General features: G+C 31.8%; 1 protein-coding gene across 1 annotated transcript; it reads left to right on the top strand.

Moving 5' to 3' along the window:
* Positions 1–1294: 1294 nt before the first annotated feature.
* Positions 1295–4742, top strand: LOC121969862 (dnaJ homolog subfamily B member 1-like). The gene is made up of 3 exons (XM_042520146.1): positions 1295–1845; positions 2752–3182; positions 4043–4742. Exons 1-3 carry the CDS (start codon positions 1681–1683, stop codon positions 4491–4493), a joined length of 1047 nt encoding a protein of 348 aa, XP_042376080.1. The 5' UTR covers positions 1295–1680; the 3' UTR covers positions 4494–4742.
* Positions 4743–24496: the final 19754 nt, after the last annotated feature.

Here is a 24496-nt window from a genome sequence, read left to right as displayed (position 1 = left end):
ACTCTACAATGAACGAATTTCATCACTATTTGCTAATGAATTTTACGACAAAATAATTTTTGTTGCGAATTGGTGATAAAACTTTTTTGTTGCTAATTTCGTTGCTAAATTATAACAATTTATTTTTTTTCATCACAAAATTCGTTATAGAATTGGAATGAAAAATTTTCGTTCATAAATTTTATCCCTAAATCATGATTTTTTTTTTACAATGATTGTAATCATTTTCTAGACGTTATACACAAAACAAAGAAAAGGGGCATCACTCGTTTGTAATTTTTTTTATATAGTAACATATTCATGCATTTTTTAGGTATGCTCGATCTAATACCCTATAATTCTTAGAGGAAATAAGAGTTTGAATTTCGGTAAAGTTGAGGAAGAAAAGACCCTCCTCTGCACTGGTCAACTATAGTTTTCTGATTTAACTCCTCGCAGATGGTTGTGGGGCCGACTGTATGAAGCTGCTGGGATGACGAATCCCACCATTTTTACTACCACCTTAGGGGAGATAATCAAACTCCCCCACCCCACCCCATATTAAAGAGGTTATATAAATCTATCTATACATTCCCAATTAATGTCAATTGATTGATGTCATCCTCCTTAATTATATTCAATGAATTAATAAATAAAAATTTACAACTAACATACAAGTCATGTCAAGATAATCATGCAAACATTCGTCGAATAACAAAATATAACATTGTACAATTATTGATCATAAAGCACATGATGAATCTTATCTATATATCAATTTTTAATATTGTACCAAATATCAAATTTGGCACAATACATTTGATTTCCTTCAATGTTTCAAAAATTTAAATTTTGCATAACATATCAAACTCTAAAAATTAATATTTTATGCATTTTAGAGATAATCTTAGAACCTTTTCACTCCTAAATGTCTATTTTTTTTATAAATTATGCTCAAAATTTGCTCAATACAATTTGCAATAGCCATATTTGTTAGGTGTTGTAAGTTATAGTAATAATTGCTATAAATATAGTAATAATGGTCATAATTACTAAATAATATTGATTAAATTTTGATCAAATTAAATTAAAAAAAATACTAAACTGGCTTACTTTGGTACATTATATCAAATATGGCCAAAATAGTTGGTACAATTGTTAAAATTACAATATTTTTAAGATAAAAATTTAATAAAGAATTTTTTTTTAAAGAAAAGGAAATGCTTTTAAGTTTTTTTTTAAAATTTTTTTTTTGCCTATTTTAACAGACTTATATTAATTAGTAATTACTTGTAAAATGATTTGAATAATCATTACTCATGTAGGCCGAGAGCCCGAAAGAAAAGAATGCCTCACCCACCCGTATTTCGCCCCAAATCGCTCGATTTCCTTTTTAGAGCCAGGATTGATTGCCCTAATTCGAAGAAATATTTTCCCTTTTTATTTTATTTTTTTCCTTTTCTGTTGGCAAAGATTTTGTTTCCAATTGATCGTATCGCTTAGAGGGATCTGACTCTCTCTCTCTCTCTATATCTTCTGTCTCTCAACGACGAAATCTCCGGCACATCAATTCGGCAAGGGTAGGCCTTGCAAAGATTGGAGATTGTGCTTAGCGTGCCTTTTCCAAATCCTGGGCGCACTTGTTGGCGCTCCTCTTGTAGCACCTGTTTGTGAGTTTGGGCGTTCGCTGTTTTGATCGACATGGGAGTTGACTACTACAACATATTGAATGTGAACCGAAACGCCACTGACGATGAGCTTAAGAAGGCGTACCGCCGCCTGGCGATGCGGTGGCACCCGGATAAGAATCCAAGTAATAAGAAGGAGGCGGAGGCCAAGTTCAAGCAGATCTCCGAGGCATACGAAGTGAGTGGCTTGCTCTTTCTCCTTAAGTTTTCTTTTGCCTAACCAATATCAGCACGAACGAAAGATAAAGATAGGATTTTTCTTGAACCGCGTTCGTTTAACCTTTACTTTTCAATATCGTTAACTTTAACAATTCAGTTGGATCAGATGTAGAGACAAGAAGGGACCTATTCGCTTCATATAATAAACATGGGGTATAGGATGGCCAGAATTAAGGTCAGATGAAATAGTTCACCATTGAAGTTCAAAATCTACTGGTATATTAAGTCGATAACCTACCATCTAAATAACTTCAATAGAAAGCATATAGCATATTTCTGCATAGTTTGTGTAATATGGCTGTATTCATTTGGATGTACAAAGAAGCTGCCTAGGAAGTTTTGCTTCTTCATTAACTTTTGGATTCTGTTACTTGTTATCTACAACCGCCCTTGTCCCAGAGTCATCTGTTGTTGTCTATTTTGATTTTTATTTGCTGATTTGGAATACAAGAATACTTCTAGATTAGTATGATTCAGCAATTCCCCCTTGTGCCATTGTTTTTCCTGGTTAATGTCTAATGATACGTGTGACATTTTTATGTTTTCTTCTGTCAGTTGCTTAAAGAGCATTTAATGGCTTTTTTGTTAATTAGAAAGCAAAATAACCACAGGCAAGAGTCGAAGTTAAGTGTTTACTTCTCCTTTTTTGTATTTCTACTGTTTTCTTTTTTTTTTCTTTGTTCTTTTTACTGTTTTCTTTGAAACTTCATTTGGTGTTTTGATTTAGCTTGTGTTACGTCATACATGTTGACTATACAGATGTATAGTGTCACTGTCTTGTATACTCAGTATTTTCTATTGGCTTAAAGGAAGAAAGTAATCAGACTGAAAATGCAAAACTTCTGTTTTCAAATTTTTGGTTCAGGTTCTGAGTGATCCGGATATGCGTTCAATATATGATGAATATGGAGAAGAGGGCTTCAAGGGCATGCCTCCTCCCAGTTCACAAAGTGCTACATCGAATAGAGCAAGTGATCCTAATGACTTTAAGTTTAATCCTCGCAATGCTGAGGATATCTTTTCTGAAATTTTTGGGAGCAGAAATCCTTTTGGTTCTGAATCCATGAACCGTGCAAAATCCATGAGATATCAAACAGATGGCAATGGAACATTTGGTGGCTTTTACAGTGCAAATAGTACTTCTAGACCATATGCTGAGGGAACTGCTGGTCCTAGCAGTGACCAGCCAAGGAAACCACCAGATGTAGAGAGCAACCTTCCATGCACCCTTGAAGAGCTCTACACTGGATCTAAAAGGAACATGAAGATCTCCAGGAATGTCTTACAATCTAATGGGTATCAACTCACTCTCGTAACATTAAATGAATGTGTCATTTATCATGTTGAATTTCTTCATATGAATTTAAGCAACTTTATTTTCATTACATCACTTATTATTTGCTACTTGCACTAATTATTTTATTGATCTAATAAGCATAAGATTACAATGATGTATAATACATTTTTTCTCATCTTGTGGGGTTCTTTGCTTATCAAGGCGTCATATATATTATTTGAGCAAAGACTTCCATTTGTGATTGTCATAAAGCATATTTTACAAATCAATTATGTTGTAGCACTGTCTAATCTGATCTTCATTGATAATCTTTGTGGCCCCCCATTGCAGGTTCCGTTAAAAGGTTTAATTGGGTATTACTAGAAATGCAATAGTACTTCAACACCTATTTGGGCCCTTTGCAGCTTTAGTTTTAGCTCAAGTTTTCTTTAGTTCCTAAAAACAAAAAACAACTGAAAAAGCTTGATTGTACAAATGGATTTCTAGATCTAGTGTTTCCTTAACTTTAAGTTTGTAGAAGGCATCAAATTTTTGTTGATCTATACAATCGTGGATAATTAAAAAAAAATATTCAAACCCTTCTGATACTTTTAAATGCTTTCAATTTCACGTGATACCTTAGATTTGATTATTGTATCATATGTTTATACAATTTTTTATTATCTATTCTTTCTCACTTGCGCCATTGATTTTATCTGCCTGTTTAGTCTTTCCAACAAAGTCAACTCAAATATGACACGGCATGTGGACGGCTGAATCTTAGAGAGATGCCCATGTGCATCATTTCTTAGAGAGATGAATTTAAAAGATAATATTTAGTTTGCTGACCTTCATTTTTTTTATGTTGTATGTGCTATAGACGTACTATTGTGCAAACAGAGATCCTAACAATTGAAATAAAGCCTGGATGGAAAAAAGGCACAAGGATAACTTTTCCCGACAAAGGAAATGAACAAGCGGACCAACTCCCTGCTGATCTGGTCTTCATCATTGTTGAAAAGCCGCATGATGTGTACGAGAGGCACGGCAATGATCTCTGCACCCACCAGAAGATCACTCTGGTTGATGCACTTGCAGGGACTACAATAAACATGAAGACCCTCGATGGTCGTGATTTGTCAATCAAGGTTACTGATGTAGTGATCCCTGGCTATGAACTTGTTGTCGTAAAGGAGGGTATGCCAATTGCCAAGGCACGAAACAAGAAAGGTAACTTGATTATCAAGTTTGATGTGAAGTTCCCGTCAAAGTTGAGACCAGAACAGCAAGTTGCTATCAGACGGGTCCTAGGAGGTCTACATCAAATGTGAAGCACCCTGATACAAGACTGAAATTTATTTTCATCCACCTTGCTTCTTTTTACTAATAATTTTCCTGCTTTGTTCATGGAGTTTGATCTTACATTATGGTTTAGATATCAATCCTTTATGCTTCTGATCTACAGCATGGCCATATTCTACATTGTTCTTTTTTGTCATTGTTTTGGCTAACCATTGAAGAACCATTTTAGGTTGCATAGAGTGGTAAATTGTTTGCTGATGCCTATGGTGGATGTTGTCACTTGAGGTTTTTTTTTGCAAGAGAACATGCTTACAATTATAGAATATTTTCTCTTGATCATCAATTGTTAACAAATATCTTGTTTAAAGATAACTAGTTAACTTCATTATATTAGTTGATTGCTTAGGTATTATCAGTGGATTGCTAGCGATAGATATGACTAGAAATTGTAGGTTTCAGAGTCAACTTTAGTCAAAATATTCACCTTTCTGAATCAAAGCCTATTCTAGCCTACCTAAGTGTCATTTCTCAGTGAAGCTTAAGCCAAACCTATACTCAAACTTAAGCCATATCGAGCCTAGTTAACGGTGGTCTAGCCTCAAAACTCGATTTTGATGCATTTCTTATTTCAGTTCAAGCCTAATCCAAGATTTTCATGGTTGCATTGAATCATGTCGCAATTTTAGGTATTAAAAACGTGAGGTCATGATCCAATGAAGATTCATCTTGTACAACTAGTAAATAGGCCAGTACAAATCTTAAATTTCTTTCTAAGGATCATCAGAAGAAGTATCACGATCGGGTATACAAGTTGTTCGAAACCTGATACTTGAAATGATAAATTTTTAAACTAATTTTGTTTTCAGGCAATCGGCATTATAGATTATTACAATTGTATGAAATAGTCTTTTGCACTCAAATTATAAATGTAGACCTATGCAAATAATTCTATAACAACTTGTAATTGGCTTCTTGGGAGAAAACATATTCAGTCTGAGTAGGTTGTGTCAATTTCATATTTCACCATCTATCTTTCAAGAGTTGTCCGATTTTGATGTCATTTCCCAAGCTATTTGAAGGAGTCACCTTTGATTCCTTAGACATTACTTTCCCTAGCTAGCCGCTTACAATTTCTCCTCTTATAGGTTATCTATACCAAACAACGCACTATACAAAGTTGTTGCCGATTGTCTTGCCTTTATTACTAGCAGCTAGCGGTCAAGCCAAGATTAGGCCACCCCATCTTTTCATGACGTATACTTTAGAGCATTAGATGGACGTAGATGTTGCATTACATATCTTTAGGTCCATTATTCATAACACTAATCCTACTCAAGGGAAGATTTATTTGAGCTTTCTCTGACAAGGATGACAACTAGAGATGGGTGCAGGTAGGCAGGCCTGGCTGAAGGCATAGGCCAATAAGGCCTATGCCTAGGGCCCCGATAAAATTGGGGCCTATTAGTGTTAAAAAATTTTTAAATATATTTAATAATTGACAGTTAATTTTAATTAGAATCCTATACAGTATTGACGCTTCAAGTTTAAGAATGCGCTTCGATTTCTGTGCACAGTGGTGCACACTGTACATCCATTTATTCCATGAACTCGCTTCGATTTTCCGTGTACATTAGTGCACACTGTACAACCATTTATTCCGACGGAAAAGAAATTTCAATTAATTATATATTAATTATAATCATTATATTCTCCTAGAATCCTATATAAAATTACCACTACGTAATTTGATTTGGTCTCATCTTTGATCCTTTGTAATCTGTATTTTTTTTGTCTCTCATCAGTGATTCTTTCAATCTTAGAATACGACAAGACACCCTTAGCATTCCTCAATCGCTGGATAATATTTTTTTTCAATCTTTTTTTAATTTTTGAAATGTTCTTTATTGTTCTATATAAATAATAAATTATGAATGAAATGGACTCAAATATCGTTGGAAAAATATATTATTAGCAATTGTATCATCATTTTTCCTCTCTCAATGCAAACAAATTACTATCATCGCAAATCTAATTTATGCACTTGAAAAATCATAAAATATGATTCATATATTTTTAATAATTTTTAAGTGCACTTATCTGATTTATTATATATTTGTTAAGTACAGTTTATTATAAAATATAAACTACTTAAATTCATGGATTCAAATCAAATTTAATATTTTTTATTTTTTTTTATTATATTTGTGTAGGTAATACTTAGCAATCAGTTTGAAATATCATCAAATTAAAATTACACGGCGTAAATAAGGTTTTATTGTTCATTTAATTCTAAGTAACTTTATTTTGATAAAATAATAGAGACTTATATTTTCTTTTTTATTATTATTTTAATATAAATATGTCTATAAAAAAATATGATTCTGGATATATGAAATATATGAAAAAGAAAAATAGAATAATTTATTCAATCTCAAAAAGACGCACTCGATAGATTTATTATTAATAATCAAAATCAAAACTTAGAAAATAATATAATTGTTATTTGATAATGATGGTTTAGATTTATTTTTAAAATTAAAATTTTTAAAAGAAATAATAAATCCAAATTAAAAACCGCACTTGAGGAAGAAGTTTTTTAAAATTAAAATTAATAAAGTCTTATTTACGTTCAACAATGTCTCAAGAAAGATTAAATAATCTAGCAATTTTATCAATTGAAAAAAAAATATTATTAAAACTCGAATATAAAAATTTAATTGTCCAAATATCGTTGGAAAAATATATTATTAGCAATTGTATCAAAAAAAATCTCATTTTTCCTCTCTCAATGCAAACAAATTACTATCATCGCAAATCTAATTTATGCACTTGAAAAATCACAAAATATGATTCATATATTTTTAATAATTTTTAAGTGCACTTATCTGATTTATTATATATTTGTTAAGTACAGTTTATTGTAAAATATAAACTACTTAAATTCATGGATTCAAATCAAATTTAATATTTTTTATTTTTTTTATTATATTTGTGTAGGTAATACTTAGCAATCAGTTTGAAATATCATCAAATTAAAATTACACGGCGTAAATAAGATTTTATTGTTCATTTAATTCTAAGTAACTTTATTTTGATAAAATAATAGAGACTTATATTTTCTTTTTTATTATTATTTTAATATAAATATGTCTATGAAAAAAATATGATTATGGATATATGAAATGTATGAAAAAAAAGAAAAATAGAAGAATTTATTCAATCTCAAAAAGACGCACTCGATAGATTTATTATTAATAATCAAAATCAAAACTCAGAAAATAATATAATTGTTATTTGATAATGATGATTTAGATTTATTTTTAAAATTAAAATTTTTAAAAGAAATAATAAATCCAAATTAAAAACCGCACTTGAGGTATTGAACCTTATAAAAAAAAATTAAATTATTTTCCTAATAGATAGCTTATAGAATATTATTAACTATACCAGAAAGAAGTTTTTTAAAATTAAAATTAATAAAGTCTTATTTACGTTCAACAATGTCTCAAGAAAGATTAAATAATCTAACAATTTTGTCAATTGAAAAAAAATATATTATTAAAACTCAAATATAAAAATTTAATTAATAATTTTGCATCTCAAAAAGTTTAGAAAATTAAATTTTACATAAAATTTTATTTTAAATTAATATTTTATTTTTTAAAAAAAATTAAATCCATCATTATCGGTCTCAAGTCCGAATGAAAAAGGGTGAGAAAATTTTTTTTTAAAAAAATATTAAAGGCCTATTTTTTTATTTTATTTTGTTTTTTTTGCCTAGGGTCTCATAGAACCTTGAGACAACCCTGCAGGTAGGATAGATGACACCACCATCAGGATTCACTATGTTATCTAGATTGGCACGCAGAGGAGAGACTCCATCATCAAAATGCCTAGTTCGATGAGTTCCTATGGTGATGCGATTTATTTTGACGATAGAATGAGAGTTATGATATATTGAGAGGGTATAACGTAGGAGAGTAATCTCTGTCACAATAGTAACATAGGTTGGGTAAATATATGGTTTCCAAAATGGATCGGGGCAAGTGAATTAGAGAATATGTTTGTAGTTTCCAAAATGAATCGGGGCAAGTGAATTAGAGAATAAATCTGTTAGCATTCCAGTCTTTTTTTTTCTCTCAAAGCCTATCCGAAAAAGAATTCAATATCTCTTAATCGTGAATATCTGAATAGGATGAATCGATCTCCATGGATATCGTTGCTTCGGAAGAAAATAAATTAGAATTAGGGTTAATCAATCGGAATATGTATTATCCATATGAGGATCCTCCGATTGAGAAAATCCCCTACAAAGCAAATGAGTTTCGAACTTTAAATATTTGATCTATTATTGGAGAGTTTATCTATGACATCACGTTTTTCAGGGTATATATATAATTGCATGATATTAACTTATTTATCATCAATAGTTGCTCACTTGTTGATTTTCTCATGACCTGATAGGCTCTCTATATCTATTTGACTTAGTAAATGTGATCTTGTTTTATTATTATGATTTGCAATAGAATGCATAATTATTAGGTTTTTGATATTATGCATTTTCTAATGTTTAAGTTTTTTGAAAAAGATATCAATTTTACAAACTAAAGCAACTTTTTTTTATCTATTAGATATTGACAAGGTAAATGTATGTGAAAATTTAAAAAAAAAAATTGTGTAACTGACCATTTCTATTGAATTTTCAAATTTAACAGTAGGTTTATTAGAAATTAGTCATAGCGAGTTAACTGTTGATTAAAATTAATCAACTATTCATATTTTTTATTTATATATATTATTTTAAATTTTATTCTTAGAAATTAACTCTTTAAAATTTCGATAATTTATCAAAGGGTGCACTTAAATTTATGGACGAATCAAAAGATGCATTATACTTTGATATTTTTTAAAGGGCACACTTAATTTTCTATTCTTTCCGTCTCACCTCTTTATCATTTCACTCTTCTATTTCCTCTCTCCCATGTATGCAATTTATTTTCTCTTTCCTCTCTCAAATCCATACAACCTCTCTTCTCTTTTCTCTCCCTTTAGAATGCATGCATGCAAGCATAACGAGATCAAAATTTAGCGTATTTCTTTCAATAACATTTTAACACCTCTGAATAAGTCGAAATATGTAATGGATGACACCGTTAAATTTCATGCAATCTCAGAAATTTACAGAACCTAAAATAGGTATAATTTGAGGTGTCTAGATCCATTAGTATAGGTTTTGATCAAAATTCACTGATAAACCTAGGGATCTCAAACTGGACCTATTTCAGATCTTATAGATTTCTGAGATTGTAAGGACTCTAACGGTGATGCCCATTGCATATTTTGGCATCTCCGAAGGTGTTAAAATACTATTAAAAAAATTAATTAAAACATAAACTCATTTATATCAGACCCACGTTGTGTTTGATATGATTCCATATCAAGCTCATAGGGTCATGATTTAGCTAATCCTTCTGACGATATTTTATTACCTCCGGAGAAGCCAAAATATATAATGGACTACACTGTTGAACTCCTTGCAACCTCAGAAATCCATAGAAACTAAAATGAGTCAAATCTAAGATCTCTAGGTCCATCAGCGAGTTTTGGTCAAAACTCACTTATGGACTTAATGACCTCATATTGGACTTATTTCAGGTCCTGTGGATTTATGAAATTACAAGGAGTTCAACGATATTATCCATTGTATATTTCATCGTCTTCGCATGTATTGAAATGTATTAGTGTAAGTCCTAAGGAGCACTGAGGGACTTGCTCGTGTGGATACCATAGAGACCTCATATTGGACTTATTTCAGGTCTTATGGATTTCTGAAATTACAAGGAGTTCAACGGTGTTATCCATTGTATATTTCATCGTCTTCTCATGTATTGAAATGTATTAGTGTAAGTCCTAAGGAGCACTGAGGGACTTGCTCGTGTGGATACCATAGAGACGTGGACATTCTGATAGTGCAGAAATCTACTAAAGAATTAATGTTACCTGGATTATTCCGTTCACGTAATAAATGTAACAATCTGATCAAAGCATGTATTTTGTATTCGCTTAGATATCTGAAGAGATCCTTTTTCCGCTGCATATATATATGTAGTTTTTCACAAAAGATTCCTACAAAAAGCTATCGGAAAAATTAACTAAAATATAAACTCATTCATATCAAACCCATGGGATTATGATTTAGCTGATTCTTCTGACAATATTTTAATACCTTCGAAGAAGCTAAAATATACAGTGAACGACATCGTTGAACACCTTGCATCCTCAGAAATCCATAGGACCCGAAATGAGTCAAATCTAAGATGTCTAGGTCCATTAGTGGATTGTGGTCAAAATCCACTAATGAACCTAGAGATCTCATATTGGACTCATTTAAGGTCCTGTGAATTTTTGAGATTGCAAAGAGCCCAATGTTGTCGTCTATCATATTTCAACTTCTCCTGATGTGTTAAAATATTATTGAAAGAAATATGTTAAATATTAATCATGTTATGCTTGCTTGTATTCATGTATCTTAAAGAGAGAGGAAAGAAAAGAAAGAAGAGTAAATAAAAGAAAGGTCGCATGATTTTAAGAGAGAAAAGAGAAAAAACAATTACATCCATGAGAAAGAGGAAAGAGAAGAGTAAAATAATAAAAGGATGGAACGAGAGAGTAAAAAATTAAGTATGTCGTTTGATAAACATGAAAGTGTAGTTCGTTTTTGATCAATTTATAAATTTGAGTACAATTTCTGATAAATTACCGATAAATATAAAGTGTAGTTATTCTTTTGGTCAATTTATAAATTTGAGTACATATTTATATGTATGACAACGAGGAGAGGAGAGAAAAGCATTTATGCTCTATTTAAGTATAAGTGACTAGTGAGGATGCAGGGAAAATAATGGAGAAAATTTGCTTAGTGGAATGAAAAAGATAGCACTGGATTAGTCATATTGGGAAAGAAAATAGAAGAAAGAATGCTTTTCACCGAACTATTTTGTTCAATCATGTAAGAAAGTTTATAAAATTATTAAATTATGTAGAATAATTTTAAAATTATTAAATCAAGTATTTATTTCCTATCTTATTTCTATCAGTTGACTAATTTTTTTATCAGTCGAATCGATTTTGTTCTGTATCAAAATGTTAAAATTATCAGTAAATCTATCGATTGAGTTTTTTAAATCACTCAACTGATTTACTTTTTCTTTTTTTAGTCAAAGTCAATTTTAGGTAAAATTGTTGATAGATCAAACGACTTTGGATTGATATAAAACTAATTCTTATATATTTGACTATTTCTCCTGATTATATCCATGTCATCAAACATCAATTCGACTCAATATATTAAGAGCAATAATTTTTTGAACACAAGTATGTTTGAAAATTTTAATTTATGTTTAAAAAATCAATGACTCTCAATATATTGGATCAAATTGATATTTGAGGACATGAATATAATTAGAAGAGGTAGACAAATATAGAAAAACTAGTTCATGTCAATCCGAGATCATTTAGTCAATCAGTCGATTTTGCCCAAAATCGATTGATGGACTAAATGATCTCGGATTGACATGAACTAGTTCTTATGTATTTGTCTACCTCTCCTGATTATATCTATATTCTCAAATATCAATTTGACTTAATATATTGAGAGTAATAATTTTTTTAACATAAATTAATTAAATTTTTTAAATATTTTTATATTTAAAAAATTATTGCACTCAATATATAGTCAAAGTGATTTTGAGGTCATGAATATAATTAGGATAACTAGACAAATACATAAGCACTAATTTCGTATCAATCCGAGGTCATTGCATCCATCAACTGATTTTGCCCAAAAATTGGCTAATGGACTAAATGACTTCGAATTAACATGAAACTAGTTTCTATGTGTTCATCTACCTCTCTATAATATACATATCCTCAAATATCAATTTGACTCAACATATTGAGAGCAATGATTTTTATGAACATGAATTAAATTTTTCAAATATATTTGTATTCAAAAAATTATTGCTCTTAATACATTAGGTCAAATTGATGTTAGAGAGCATGAATATAATCAGGAGAACTAGCCGAATACATTTGGTCCATTATCTGAATTTTTTAAATACTAATTAAAATTTTTAAATATATTCATATTCAAAAAATCATTGCTTTCAATATATTAAGCTAAATTGACATTTGAGGATTTGGATATAATCAAGAGTGGTTGACGAACATATACGAACTAGTTTCATGTCAATCCGAGATTATTTGGTCTATCAGTCAGTTTTGAGCAAAATCGGCCGATGGATCAAACGACCTCAGTTTGACATTAAACTAGTTCCTATGTGTTCGTCTACCTCTATTAATTATATTTATGCCCTCAAACATCAATTTTATCCAATATATAAAGAACAATAATTTTTTGAACATGAAAATATTTAAAAAATTTAATTTGTGTTCAAAAAATCATTGCTCTCATATATTGGGTCAAATTGATATTTGAGGGCATTAATATAATCAAAAGAACTAGCTGAACACATAGGATCTAATTTCATGTCAATATGAGATCGTTTGATTTATTAGGAGATTTTGTCCAAAAACAGTTGATGGACCAATGACTTATGATTGATATAAAACTAGATTTTATGTATTTGGCTAGTTCTTATGATTATATTTATGTCCTAAAACATTAGTTTGACTTAATATATTGAGATCAATTATTTTTTGAATATGAATTAAATTTTTCAAATATTTTTATGTTTAAAAAATCATTGCTCTCAATATATGTTAGGTAAAATTGATATTTGAGGGCATGAATATAATCATGAGAGGTAGACGAACATATAGAAACTAATTTTATGTCAATTCGAGATCATTTGGTCCATCAACCAGTTTTGGATAAAATCGATTGATGGACCAAATGACCTCGAGTTGACATGAAACTAGTTCTTATATGTTTGTCTACCTCTCCTAATTATATCTATGTTTTCAAATATTAATTTAACCTAATATATTAAAAGTAATAATTTTTTGAACACTAATTAAATTTTCAAAAATATTTGTTTAAAAAAAGTATTGTTCTTAATATATTGAGTCAAATTGATATTTGAGATATAAATATAATCAGAAGAGGTAGACGAAGACATGAAAACTAATTTTATATTAATTCGAGGTCATTTTGTCTATCAACTGTTTTTTCATAAAATTGACATTGATTCGGCTGATGGACCAAATGATCTCGAGTTAACATGAAACTAGTTCTTATAATTTGTCTATCTCTCCTAATTATATCTACGCTTTCAAATATTAATTTAATCTAATATATTGAAAGTAATGATTTTTTGAACACTAATTAAAATTTTCAAAAAAATGATGATAGTTGGACGGAAAAAAAATTATTAGCATAAAAAATATCTGATCTTTTAATAGGTATGAATATGAGCATGGATATTCTATACCCAATGGGTATGAAAATAGAGGATATGAAATGCGACATGAATTTGATCCATTGTCATTCCTAGATGAGGTTGGTTGATGTGAAAATTTAAAAGTGTGATATTTTCTAAATAGGAACTTCTCGATGATATTAGGTAAGGAGTATCATTGTTTTAGATTTTATAATAAGTTTATGACAAATTTTATAAAGTTTTTACAAATTTAAAAATTTACTATTTTCAATTTACATTATCAAATTAAGATAGAGGGCACAAATATATAAAAGAGACTTTTAAAATTTGATGATGAATTTAAAAAATTTTAAATTATTTTAAACCAAAACCTACTGTACTCTTGCAAGTTTGCTTAATATATATATGTTCTCGTAAATAAAAAATAGTGAATTTTTAAATGGGAAGAATACAAATTTGAAAATGAAAAAAATAAAAATATGATATCTAATTTTAGAATTATGAAAATTAAGTACGTACCATGGGTAATACTAAAGTTTCCTCACGGGATTAAGTAAAATGTCATTATTTTACCGGTACAATTACTATAGTCCAAGTGATGATATTAAAAACATACAATAAAATACCTCCTATTCCGGAGGTCATTTGATATCCTAATTTATCTTTTTTCATCATTTCATCATGATGAGGAACACTTAAGACCAGCGAAATCACTTCTTCCTTTTTTTTTTTTATAAAAGCACCATTGTAATTTTTTTTGAACACTTCTTGTTTTAGTTTTAATCATTATATTGTTAAATTATTTAACAAAAAATGATAGGATGGGTTTGGTGGGTGTTTGCTCTTTTCATTATATAAAATAACAGAAAAAATATTTATTAGGAAGTGAAATGGAAATGTTTGACAATTTCAAGGCGTAATTTGTTAACTTAAAATTGTAGGGACATTTTGAAATTTTCACATTTTATTTTATTTTTCTATCGCGGATCGTATTCTTGCGAGACATGGTGCTATTGAAGGACCAGAGGTGCAACGGAAAAGGAAGCTCGATGGACCTGACGACATGAATCTTAGGGCTGACAACATGCGAAGGACAGTGATGGAAAAGACCATAATAGTTGGAAAATTAATTTTCATATTTATTACTTTTATTTACTGTTATGTGTGTGATGTGTGCTTGCTAGGTTAAAATTCCTCACCTTAAATAACTAAGTGGGAGAGAGATTTTTAAATAAATTTCACAGTCTCCATTACTGGTTTGTAAGTTATGCAGACAAACTTACGCGTTGGCTCTGAGTGCCTTCCTTCATATCGGATGAGTTTGTTTGCGGATCACTAGATCAAACTTCCATTTGGATGATTATAGGAAATTAATTAGGAGCGTGTGATCTTCCCCATCGGAAGGGGCACAATCTTATTTAATGGACTAAGTATCAAATAATAGTATACACTTAGGCACAATTAATAGTATCCTCCCCATCGGAGTCATTGCTATTATTTGTGTGACTGGAGGAAAAACCAACTATTAATTTGTCATAAATACAAGTTGACAAGATAATAAAATTAATGGGTAAAACTACTCTTACAAATGTTTGATTTTGTATACGTTCACACTATCGTGACATACAAAATTCACAGTGTTTGAAGTAATTTTATTTGTCATAAAGATAGGTTGACAAGGTTATTAATGGGTAAAACTCTCCTCTTACAAATGTCTGCTTTTGTATACGACCACACTATCGTGGCATACAAAATTCACAGTGTTTGAGGTATTGGTGAATTTAAATAATATTATTTTGAGGAATCAATATTATTTTAAAATTCAAAGTTTTGACCAAATATTTAATCAGAGATAGACCAACTATTAATTTTATTTGTCATAAAGTTAGGTTGACGAGATAATAAAATGAATAAAATCTCCTCTTTGATTTTGTATATGTCCACACTATCGTGACATACAAAATTCACGAGGATTTTAAGGTGTTGGTCTTGACCAAATACTTTTTGTGATTCTTAGGATTTCAAATGTTTGTCAATCCTCTAGTTGTTATACTATAGAATAGACTTAATTGTCCCAATTATAATGATTGGAAATAAGACTTGGACATTAAGATGGATTGTCCTCTCATAACTAAGAACAATATAGGTGTATTTTATTCATTAGTTGTCGAAACATGTTTAGTGGTGTCATCTACCGGTACCTGATGTGTAGATACGAGGAGCCACTGATCATGTCTGCAATTCATTGCAGGGTTCCAGGAAACTTAACAACTATATGAAAGGGAAAACACTATCTACATAGGCACTACTGCAAAAGTAGCAGCTATTGCAGTGAGAGATGTTTATCCTCTGATAGGAATAAAATATGGATTTTGAGAAATTGTCTTTACGTACCAAGTTTAGAAAGAATTTGATTTCGGTTTCTAAACTATCAAAGAACTTGATATTCTGTCTCTTTTGATAACAAAGTTCTTATCAAGAATAATAGGGAAGTTATCTGTTCTGGTACGTTGGTTGACAATTTATAATCCAATAACTCCCACGATGCAACAAATGGAAATTAGCAACACATCTTCTAACTCTAATAAGAGAAAGCAACATTCGGAAATGAATCAATCATATCTTTGACATCTAAGGCTAGGTCATATTGACTTGAGTAGGATTCAAAGGATAATAGCCAATGAACCTTTGGGTTCATTGGTGGTGGAAAACTTTCCAACCTACGAGTCTTACTTGGAAAGAAAAATGACCAAGAGGCTTTTTAAGTCTAAGGGGTATAGAGCCAAAGATGTATTGGAATTGGTTCGTTCTAATTTGTGTAGACCTATGACTATCCATGCAAGAGGTGGTTTCGAATATTTTGTCTCTTTTATAGACGACTATTCGAGATACGGATATATTTACTTGATGCGCCGCAAGTCTAAGTGCTTTGATAAGTTCAAAGAGTACAAGACTGATGTAGAGAAACATCAAGGTAAAAGTATCAAGACACTACGGTGAGATCGTAGTGGTGAGTAACTCTTAAAAGAGTTTAGGAGTCACTTATCAGAAGTCGGGATTCAATCCCAACTAGCTGCATCTAGTACACCCCAACAGAATGGTGTAGTAGAACGAAGGAATATGACTCTTATGGAAATAGTTAGATCAATGATGAGTTATTCTGAATTACCAAATTCGTTTTGAGGATATACTCTGGAAATGAAAGTGAACATAGTACCTTTTAAAGTCAGAACCCTCTACTCCCATAGAATTGTAGAATGGGCGTAAGCCTAGTCTAAAGCATATTCGGATTTGGGGTAGTCCAGCACATGTGCTGAAGGGAGATACTGATAAGTTGGATAAGAGTTCACTTGTTTGCGGGTTATCCTAGAGAAATGAAAGGAGATTTATAATCCTTAAAAATCAGAAGGTCATTGTAAGCACCAATGCCCGATTTTTAGAAGAGGACTATGTAATGAACCACAAGCTCATAAGTAAATTTGTTCTTAAGGAAATAATAAAGGACACATCTAATCTAGTACCAATTGTACAAGATGAAATATCACAAGAAACTGCAACACGTATCACAAATGATACACAATTGCACAATGTGCCTCGTTGTAGTGGGAGGGTTGTTAAGCAACCTGAAAGATTCATGTTTTGGGAGAGTCTTTGGACTTGATCCCTAGTGAATATAAACCTGATCCCCAGACATATGATGAAGCACTCCAAGATAAAGATGCAACATCTTGGCAAAGAGTAATGAATACTGAATTAGAATATATGTATTCTAATAAAGTCTGAGAGCTTGTAGAATCATCAAATGGTGTAAAAGCCATTTGATCTACAATAAAAAAAGAAGGACAGATAGGAAGGTGAAAACTTTCAAAGCAAGGCTTGTTGGAAAAGGGTATCGATTATGAGGAAATCTTTTCACCAGTAGTCATGCTTAAGTCTATCCGGATACTCTTATCTATTGTTGCTCATATGGATTATGAGATTTGGCAAATGGATGTCAAGACATCTTTCCTTACTGGAAGTCTTGAAGAAAGCATTCATATAAAGCAACCAGAGGGGTTCATTGCAAAAGACAAAGAGCATCTAATATGTAAACTCAATCGGTCTATTTATGGACTCAAGCAAAGCTTCAAGGTCTTGGAACATTTGGTTTAATGAAGTAATCCAGACCTATGGATTTATTCAGTGTCCGGATAAGTCTTGTGTATACAAGAGTGTGATGGAAACGCGGTGGTATTTCTTGTATTATACGTAGATGACATTTTTGGTAGTTGGAAACAATATCAAAGTGTTGTCGGAAGTAAGGGTATGGTTGTCGAAGCAATTCGATATGAAGGACTTGGGAGAATGCGCACATATTCTCGGGATCAAAGTATTAAGGGATCACAAGAAAAGAATGTTGTGCTTATCCCGAGCTTCATATATCGACACTATCGTAGCTCGTTTTAACATGCAAGACTTCAAGAAAGGTTTTCTACCTTTCAGGTATGGAGTAGGTTTATCAAAAGAGATGTCTCCAAAGACATCAAAGGAGATAGAGGACATGAAGACAGTTCCTTATGCTTCGGCTGTCAGAAGCCTAATGTATGCAATGCTGTGTACGAGACTGGATATCTGTTTTACCGTATGACATGGATAGCAGATATCAAGGTAACTCTGGACAGGGATATTGGACTGTTGTAAAGCATATATTGAAGTATCTTAGAGGGACTAGAGTTATATGCTAGTTTACAAGGCAGATGATTTGATCCCTGTGGGTTACACGGATTCTAACTTCCAATCAGAAAAGGATAATAGTAAGTCGACCTTGGAGTTTTGTATTTACTTTAGGAGGTAAAGTCATAACTATGGAGGAGTGTTAAGCATAGGTACTTTTTCGGACTCCACCATAGAAGCTGAGTATGTGGCAGCCTCTGAGGCAGCCATAGAAGTTATATGGCTCAGAAACTTCATGATGGACTTAGATGTGATTCCTAATTTGCCCAAAATTATTACAATGAATTGTGATAATAAGTGGTGCAGTAGCAAAATCGAAGGAACCACAAGTCCATAAGGCAAGTAAACACAATAGAGCATAAGTACCACCCAATACGAGACATCGTATAACGAGGAGAAGTTGTTGCCGCCTAGATTGCATCAGGTGATAACCTAGAGATCCTTTCACAAAGGCCCTTAAGGCAAGAGATTTTGATGGGCATGTTGAAGGTTTGAGAATCAGATGTATGGCAGGGTATATGGCAGCATAGTCTTTTAGTATAAGTGGGAGATTGTTAGAGTGTATACTAAAAGCCTAGCTTTTTGTATAAATATTTATTTTATAAATAAGAATCACATTGGTCAAATGTCTATATTTATATGCTAAGTGTAGTTGTTCGATTAATTTATATTGTAGATAACATGGTGTGTGGTGTCACACACAGAAGATAATGTTATCAATTCCTTATAAATTATAAACAGTAGCTCACAACTAAAATGGAAAGGAACAAACCATTGAAATAGTTGTAGTATAATTTGGTATTAGTTTATCTTAACTATAAAATTATACTAGTACACTCTGAGTGTATTGAGCATGACCATTTAAGGTAAGTTCTTTTTATGCTGACTTAATAAAAGAACAAGACCTTAGTTATTATTAAAGTGTGTGCTCTTAATCCTAATATAATAACAAGCACATATATTTAGTATTTATTTCTTTGACTTATCAGAGGGTGATTTAGCTCGATAAATCAATAGGCCCGATAAGTTGGGAAATGATATTACTTATAGTGTGTGTTGTTGATTATAGAAGGAAACTGTGTCCTAGTAATCTAGGTTGATAATGCCCCCAAGAGGAGCGCATAAGGATTGTCATGTTAAACCCTGCAGGTGGACTTAGCCCGACATGACAATAAGGTTGAGTGGTATTACTCTTGGACTAAGATATTAATTAAAGAGAGTTGTCAGTAACTCATTTAATTAGTGGACATTCGACATCTTAAACACAGAGAGGCTAACACACTCATGATAAGTAGGAGCCCAAAATGTAATTTGGGATTGGTGCGGTAGTTCAATAATAATTCTTTAGTAGTATGAATTATTATTAATGAAATTAAGTTGGGTGTTTGGGGCGAACACGGGAAGCTTAATTTCATCGGGAGATCAAAACCAATTCCTCCTCTCGGTCCCTATCGTAGTCTCTTGTATATAGAGAATTATACCCACCGCATACCCACTTCCTACCCACCCTTAGGTGGCCGGCCAAGCAAGCTTGGAGTCCAAGCTTGGGCCGGCCAAGCCAAGGGATGAGCCAAGTGAAGGGGGGTCGGCCATAGCTTGGAGCCCAAGCTTGTTGTGACCGACCCTAATAAAATTAAAAGGATTTTATTTTAAAATCTTTTCTTATGTGGATATCATGCTTTTAAAAGAGAGAGTTTAAAATTTAAATCTTTACTTTTATAACTTTCTACAAAAGATTAATTGAAAGATTTGATATCTTTCATTATTTGTAGTTAAAAGGAATATTTTAATTTTTGATAAAACTTTCTTTTTTTGTAACCACGTTCATGATTTAAAAAGAGAGTTTTAAAATTAAATATTTCCTTTTATAAGATTCTACAAAAGATTAAGAAAAGATTTGATATCTTTCCTTATTTGTAGATTGAAAAGAAGATTTTAATTTTAGAGAAAATTTTCCTTTTTGGAAATCATCCACATATTTTAATAGAGATATTTTAATTTATAAAATTTCCTTTTATAATCAACCATGAAGGGAAAAATTATTAGATAAATTTTTATTTTAAAAATTTCTGGAAACAAATAAGGAAGTTTTAATTTTGTGTTTAAAATTTGCCTTATTTGGAACTTGTGATGTGGTCGGCCATGATGAGGGTTAAAAGGAAAGTTTAATTAAATTTTCCTTATTAACCAATGGCTAGGAGAATAAGGGAATTTTTAATTATAATTAAATTTCCTTATTTGCTAAAACCAAGGAATATAAAAGAGGGGGTAGAGGTGCCTCACCTTAGACAACTCTATTCTATTTTCCTCCCTCTCTTCCTTGGTGGTGGTTGGCCCTAGTCCTTGCTCTTCTCCTCTTCTCTTCTTCTTTGGTGGCCGGCGGCATCATCCCTTGGAGCTTTGTGGTGGTGGCCGGATCTTGCTTGGAGGAGAATGAGAGAAAGGAGGCTTTGTTTCTAGCATCCCTTGGAGCTTGGTGGTGGTGGCCGAAACTTATCATCTCAAGGAGAGGTGCTTGTCCGAAACTTGCAAGAAGGAAGAAGAAGGGCTTGGTGGATTCTCATCTCGATTGATCGTTGCCCACACAATGTCCGAGATACGAAGATCAAGAGGTTGTTGCTTACAAAGAAAGGTATAACTAGTAATTATTTTCCGCGTCATACTAGTTTTTCTTTGTATGAATTCCAAACACAAGAGACATATGATTCTACATTTCGAATTTGTGATTCGAGTTTGTGTTTTTTTTTTGTTTTTTGAATTTGTGATTCTAGTTTGTGTTTTTTCTGTTTTTCAAATTTGTGATTCGATTATTCTATTTGGTTAAACCTAGGGTTATATAAGGAAATTAAATATTAGATTTCTTTAAAAGACTTTGTCTAAGCGGTGGTGGATGATCCCATATCCAAGAAGGCCTAGTACCTCGCCATGCAGTCCTGGAAGCCAATTTTAGAAATTAATATTTAATTGAATTTATAACATAGGTGGATTTGGATCAATAATGTTAAGCATCGTTTGCGATCCAAGTCTAAACCACTAAGAACAGATAAGTTAAATTTGGAATCAATAAGGTTAAGTTCCGTTTGCGATTCTGAATTTAATTTCTAAAGAACACAATAGGTTGTTAGGAAATGTTCGACACTTGTACAAAATTTTTATACAGTGGAACCGATACGATCTTCGTAGGACCAACCAACAGTATACAGACTCTAGCTACCACTATATCAATGTGGTCGAGTGGGCATGACAGGATAAGCTGCACTCAACTCCAGCTACCACTACCCCTAAGTGGTCGAATGGGCAGTGAAAATGACTGATGTCTCTCACACCACAAGGGAGACAATGATAGTCATCATGCATATAGTGCAATGATGAACATGATATAAATAATCATTATATAGATACGGTCATCATCAATGCAACGACTTTATCATCATAGGTACATCCAGTACACGATCTATCTATCACCTAAGTCTATAGGTATAAACAGATCCAATAGGTGTCTACTAACAACACATAAAGTGCAAAGTCATACCTATCATACATCCTACACACGTTGTTACACTATAGCTTATAGGTAGTCAAATAATTTAACTCCTATAGTGCAACCCATACTCGTGTACACATTACATCTGAGTAATCAACATGATAACTCTCATAGTACACATCATACACATGAGTACACTACCGAATAAGAAAATCCAATGGTAAGACCATATGAGCAGTAAATAGATCATTTCTAAGATCAAACACGCAAGTATCAAGCTCAGTTATAATATGCAAGATAAAGCAATCCAATATGTCAACTAAAACCATGTACTAAGGTCAATAAACTACTGAGGTCAAGGAAGAAATACCCACCTTAAAATGTAGATCTTTCTAAACTAATCCCAACTCAGAAAAACTCTATCAATTTAGTAACCGTAACTTAGTGACAAGCCAAATCTTCTTGAGATTTTCTACTCAAAGCATCAACCACTACATTGGTCTTGTATGGGTGGTAGTTAATTGTGCAATCATAATAAGAATTTCATCTATTTCCTCTATCTAAGATTCAATTCTTTCTGAGTGAATAAGTACTTGAGGCTCTTATGATCCATAAAAGTCTCAAAGGTGATCTCATATAAATGATGTTTCCAAATTTTTAGTGTGAAAATGATAGCTACTAACTCTAAATCATGAACTGAATAATTCTTTTCATGATCTTTCAGCTAATGAGAAACACATGATTCTACATGTTCATGTTGTATTAGAACTGCACATAATCCTTGATACGATGCATATGTGAAGAATACACATCCATCTTCACTAGAAGATAATACCAAAATGGGTACATTTATCATCTTTTGCTTAAGTTCCTAAAAACTGGCCTCGCAAGCCTCTGTCCAAGTAAATTTTATTCCTTTCCTACTCAGTCGAGTCAATAGCATAGCAATGCTAGAAAACCCCTCAATAAGTCTCCAGTAATATCTAGCTAATCAAGAAAACTATGAACTTCTTATACTATCTTCGGATGCTTCCAGCTTGTAACAACCTCTATTTTTTTATAGGTTCACTGATATACCTCTACTAGAGACAATGTATCCTAGAAATTCCATAGAAGAGAGTCAAAATACACATTTAATAAACTTCGCATTGAGATATTCTCATCTAAATATCTCCAAAACTATACAAAGATATTGTTCATGATCCACCTCGAATCGGGAATATATCATAATATCATCAATGAAGACAATGACAACTAATCCAAATACCTTAGGAATACCTAGTTCATCAATTCCATGAAAATATCTGGAGTATTGGTAAGCCCAAATGGTATTATCAAGGACTCGTAATGTCCATACAACGAGCGCACTCAACCATAAGAACACTGACAACGAGTTTATAATAAGATCACCAACTATAAATCATCAAATCTATAAATATCATACTCTTGCTACTCCTCTTGTCAATATCAATGACAAATACTTAATAATAGACCATCAAGCCAGATATCCACTACTAGATCATTAGATCGTACATATCATAAAATCTGATTTTACCATAGCCACTAATCCTAAATCATCCTCAACATCAATCAACCTTGATAGCTTATGAGCAATAATAGAATTAAAAGAAATCATCCATCCTTATTTTTGACAAAGAGTATCAAAGTTGTACTTGAAAATAACTCAATCGCAAATGTCACTTAACTTTCAGTTGGAATGCTAAGGAGTTTATTTAGAAACATATCTAGGTATTCTTGAACTATATAGATATTCGAGCAAAGTGACGTACTATCCTTATTAAATCTCATTGATGTAAATATCTCCGACATCATGAGATAGTAACTGCTTGGCTTATATTATCGAAATAGAATATTCCTTCATCATTAATCTCGATGAATACCAAAGATGGTTGGTCCAGGGGTTGCATGACTACTACCCTTACTAGACCGTTGAATATAGCATAATAAATGACCAACCAGTACATGTTAAGAAGTATGTCAAATCTCATCATTTCAAGTACTCAAATATTCATCATAAGGGAATGACCATCCAAAGTCCAAAGGCCACTTAACCTCTTAACTAAAAGTCTACCCATTAAGAGGGTATCACCACAACTCTCAAAATCATACCTATAAATATCCTTTGATAAATTTTGACAAAAGGTCAAACACTCTAATCTGAATATAGACTTCAAGACCTTGGGTAAATGATCACGTGGTCAAGGTCTTGAGCTACTTGATGGAGATAATGTTAATTGAGTGAACTAACCATTGCCTTGTAACCCATCACACTACAATTGCTCTACCTAAGATTGAGGAACCTCTAACGACGATCAATAGAAAAAGAGGCAGAGAAATACTAGGTCTTCATAGCATCTTAAAATCATTACCAAGTGATGCTCTTCCTCTCGAAGATCATCTTCTATAACTTTCA

This window comes from Zingiber officinale, chromosome 4A (genome assembly GCF_018446385.1).
Source record: "Zingiber officinale cultivar Zhangliang chromosome 4A, Zo_v1.1, whole genome shotgun sequence".
NCBI classification, from domain to species: domain Eukaryota; kingdom Viridiplantae; phylum Streptophyta; class Magnoliopsida; order Zingiberales; family Zingiberaceae; genus Zingiber; species Zingiber officinale.
The sequence above is the reverse complement of the archived record's forward strand: the minus strand, read 5'-3'. Positions and strand labels throughout refer to the sequence as shown.

What these genes read in the sequence shown, in the direction of transcription:
- LOC121969862 (XM_042520146.1), top strand. Translation starts at nt 1,681, where the DNA reads ATGGGAGTTGACTACTACAACATATTGAATGTGAACCGAAACGCCACT. An exon ending in AGATCTCCGAGGCATACGAA is followed by an intron (nt 1,846 to 2,751) that starts GTGAGTGGCTTG and finishes TTTTTGGTTCAG; the next exon opens with GTTCTGAGTGATCCGGATAT. An exon ending in AATGTCTTACAATCTAATGG is followed by an intron (nt 3,183 to 4,042) that starts GTATCAACTCAC and finishes TATGTGCTATAG; the next exon opens with ACGTACTATTGTGCAAACAG.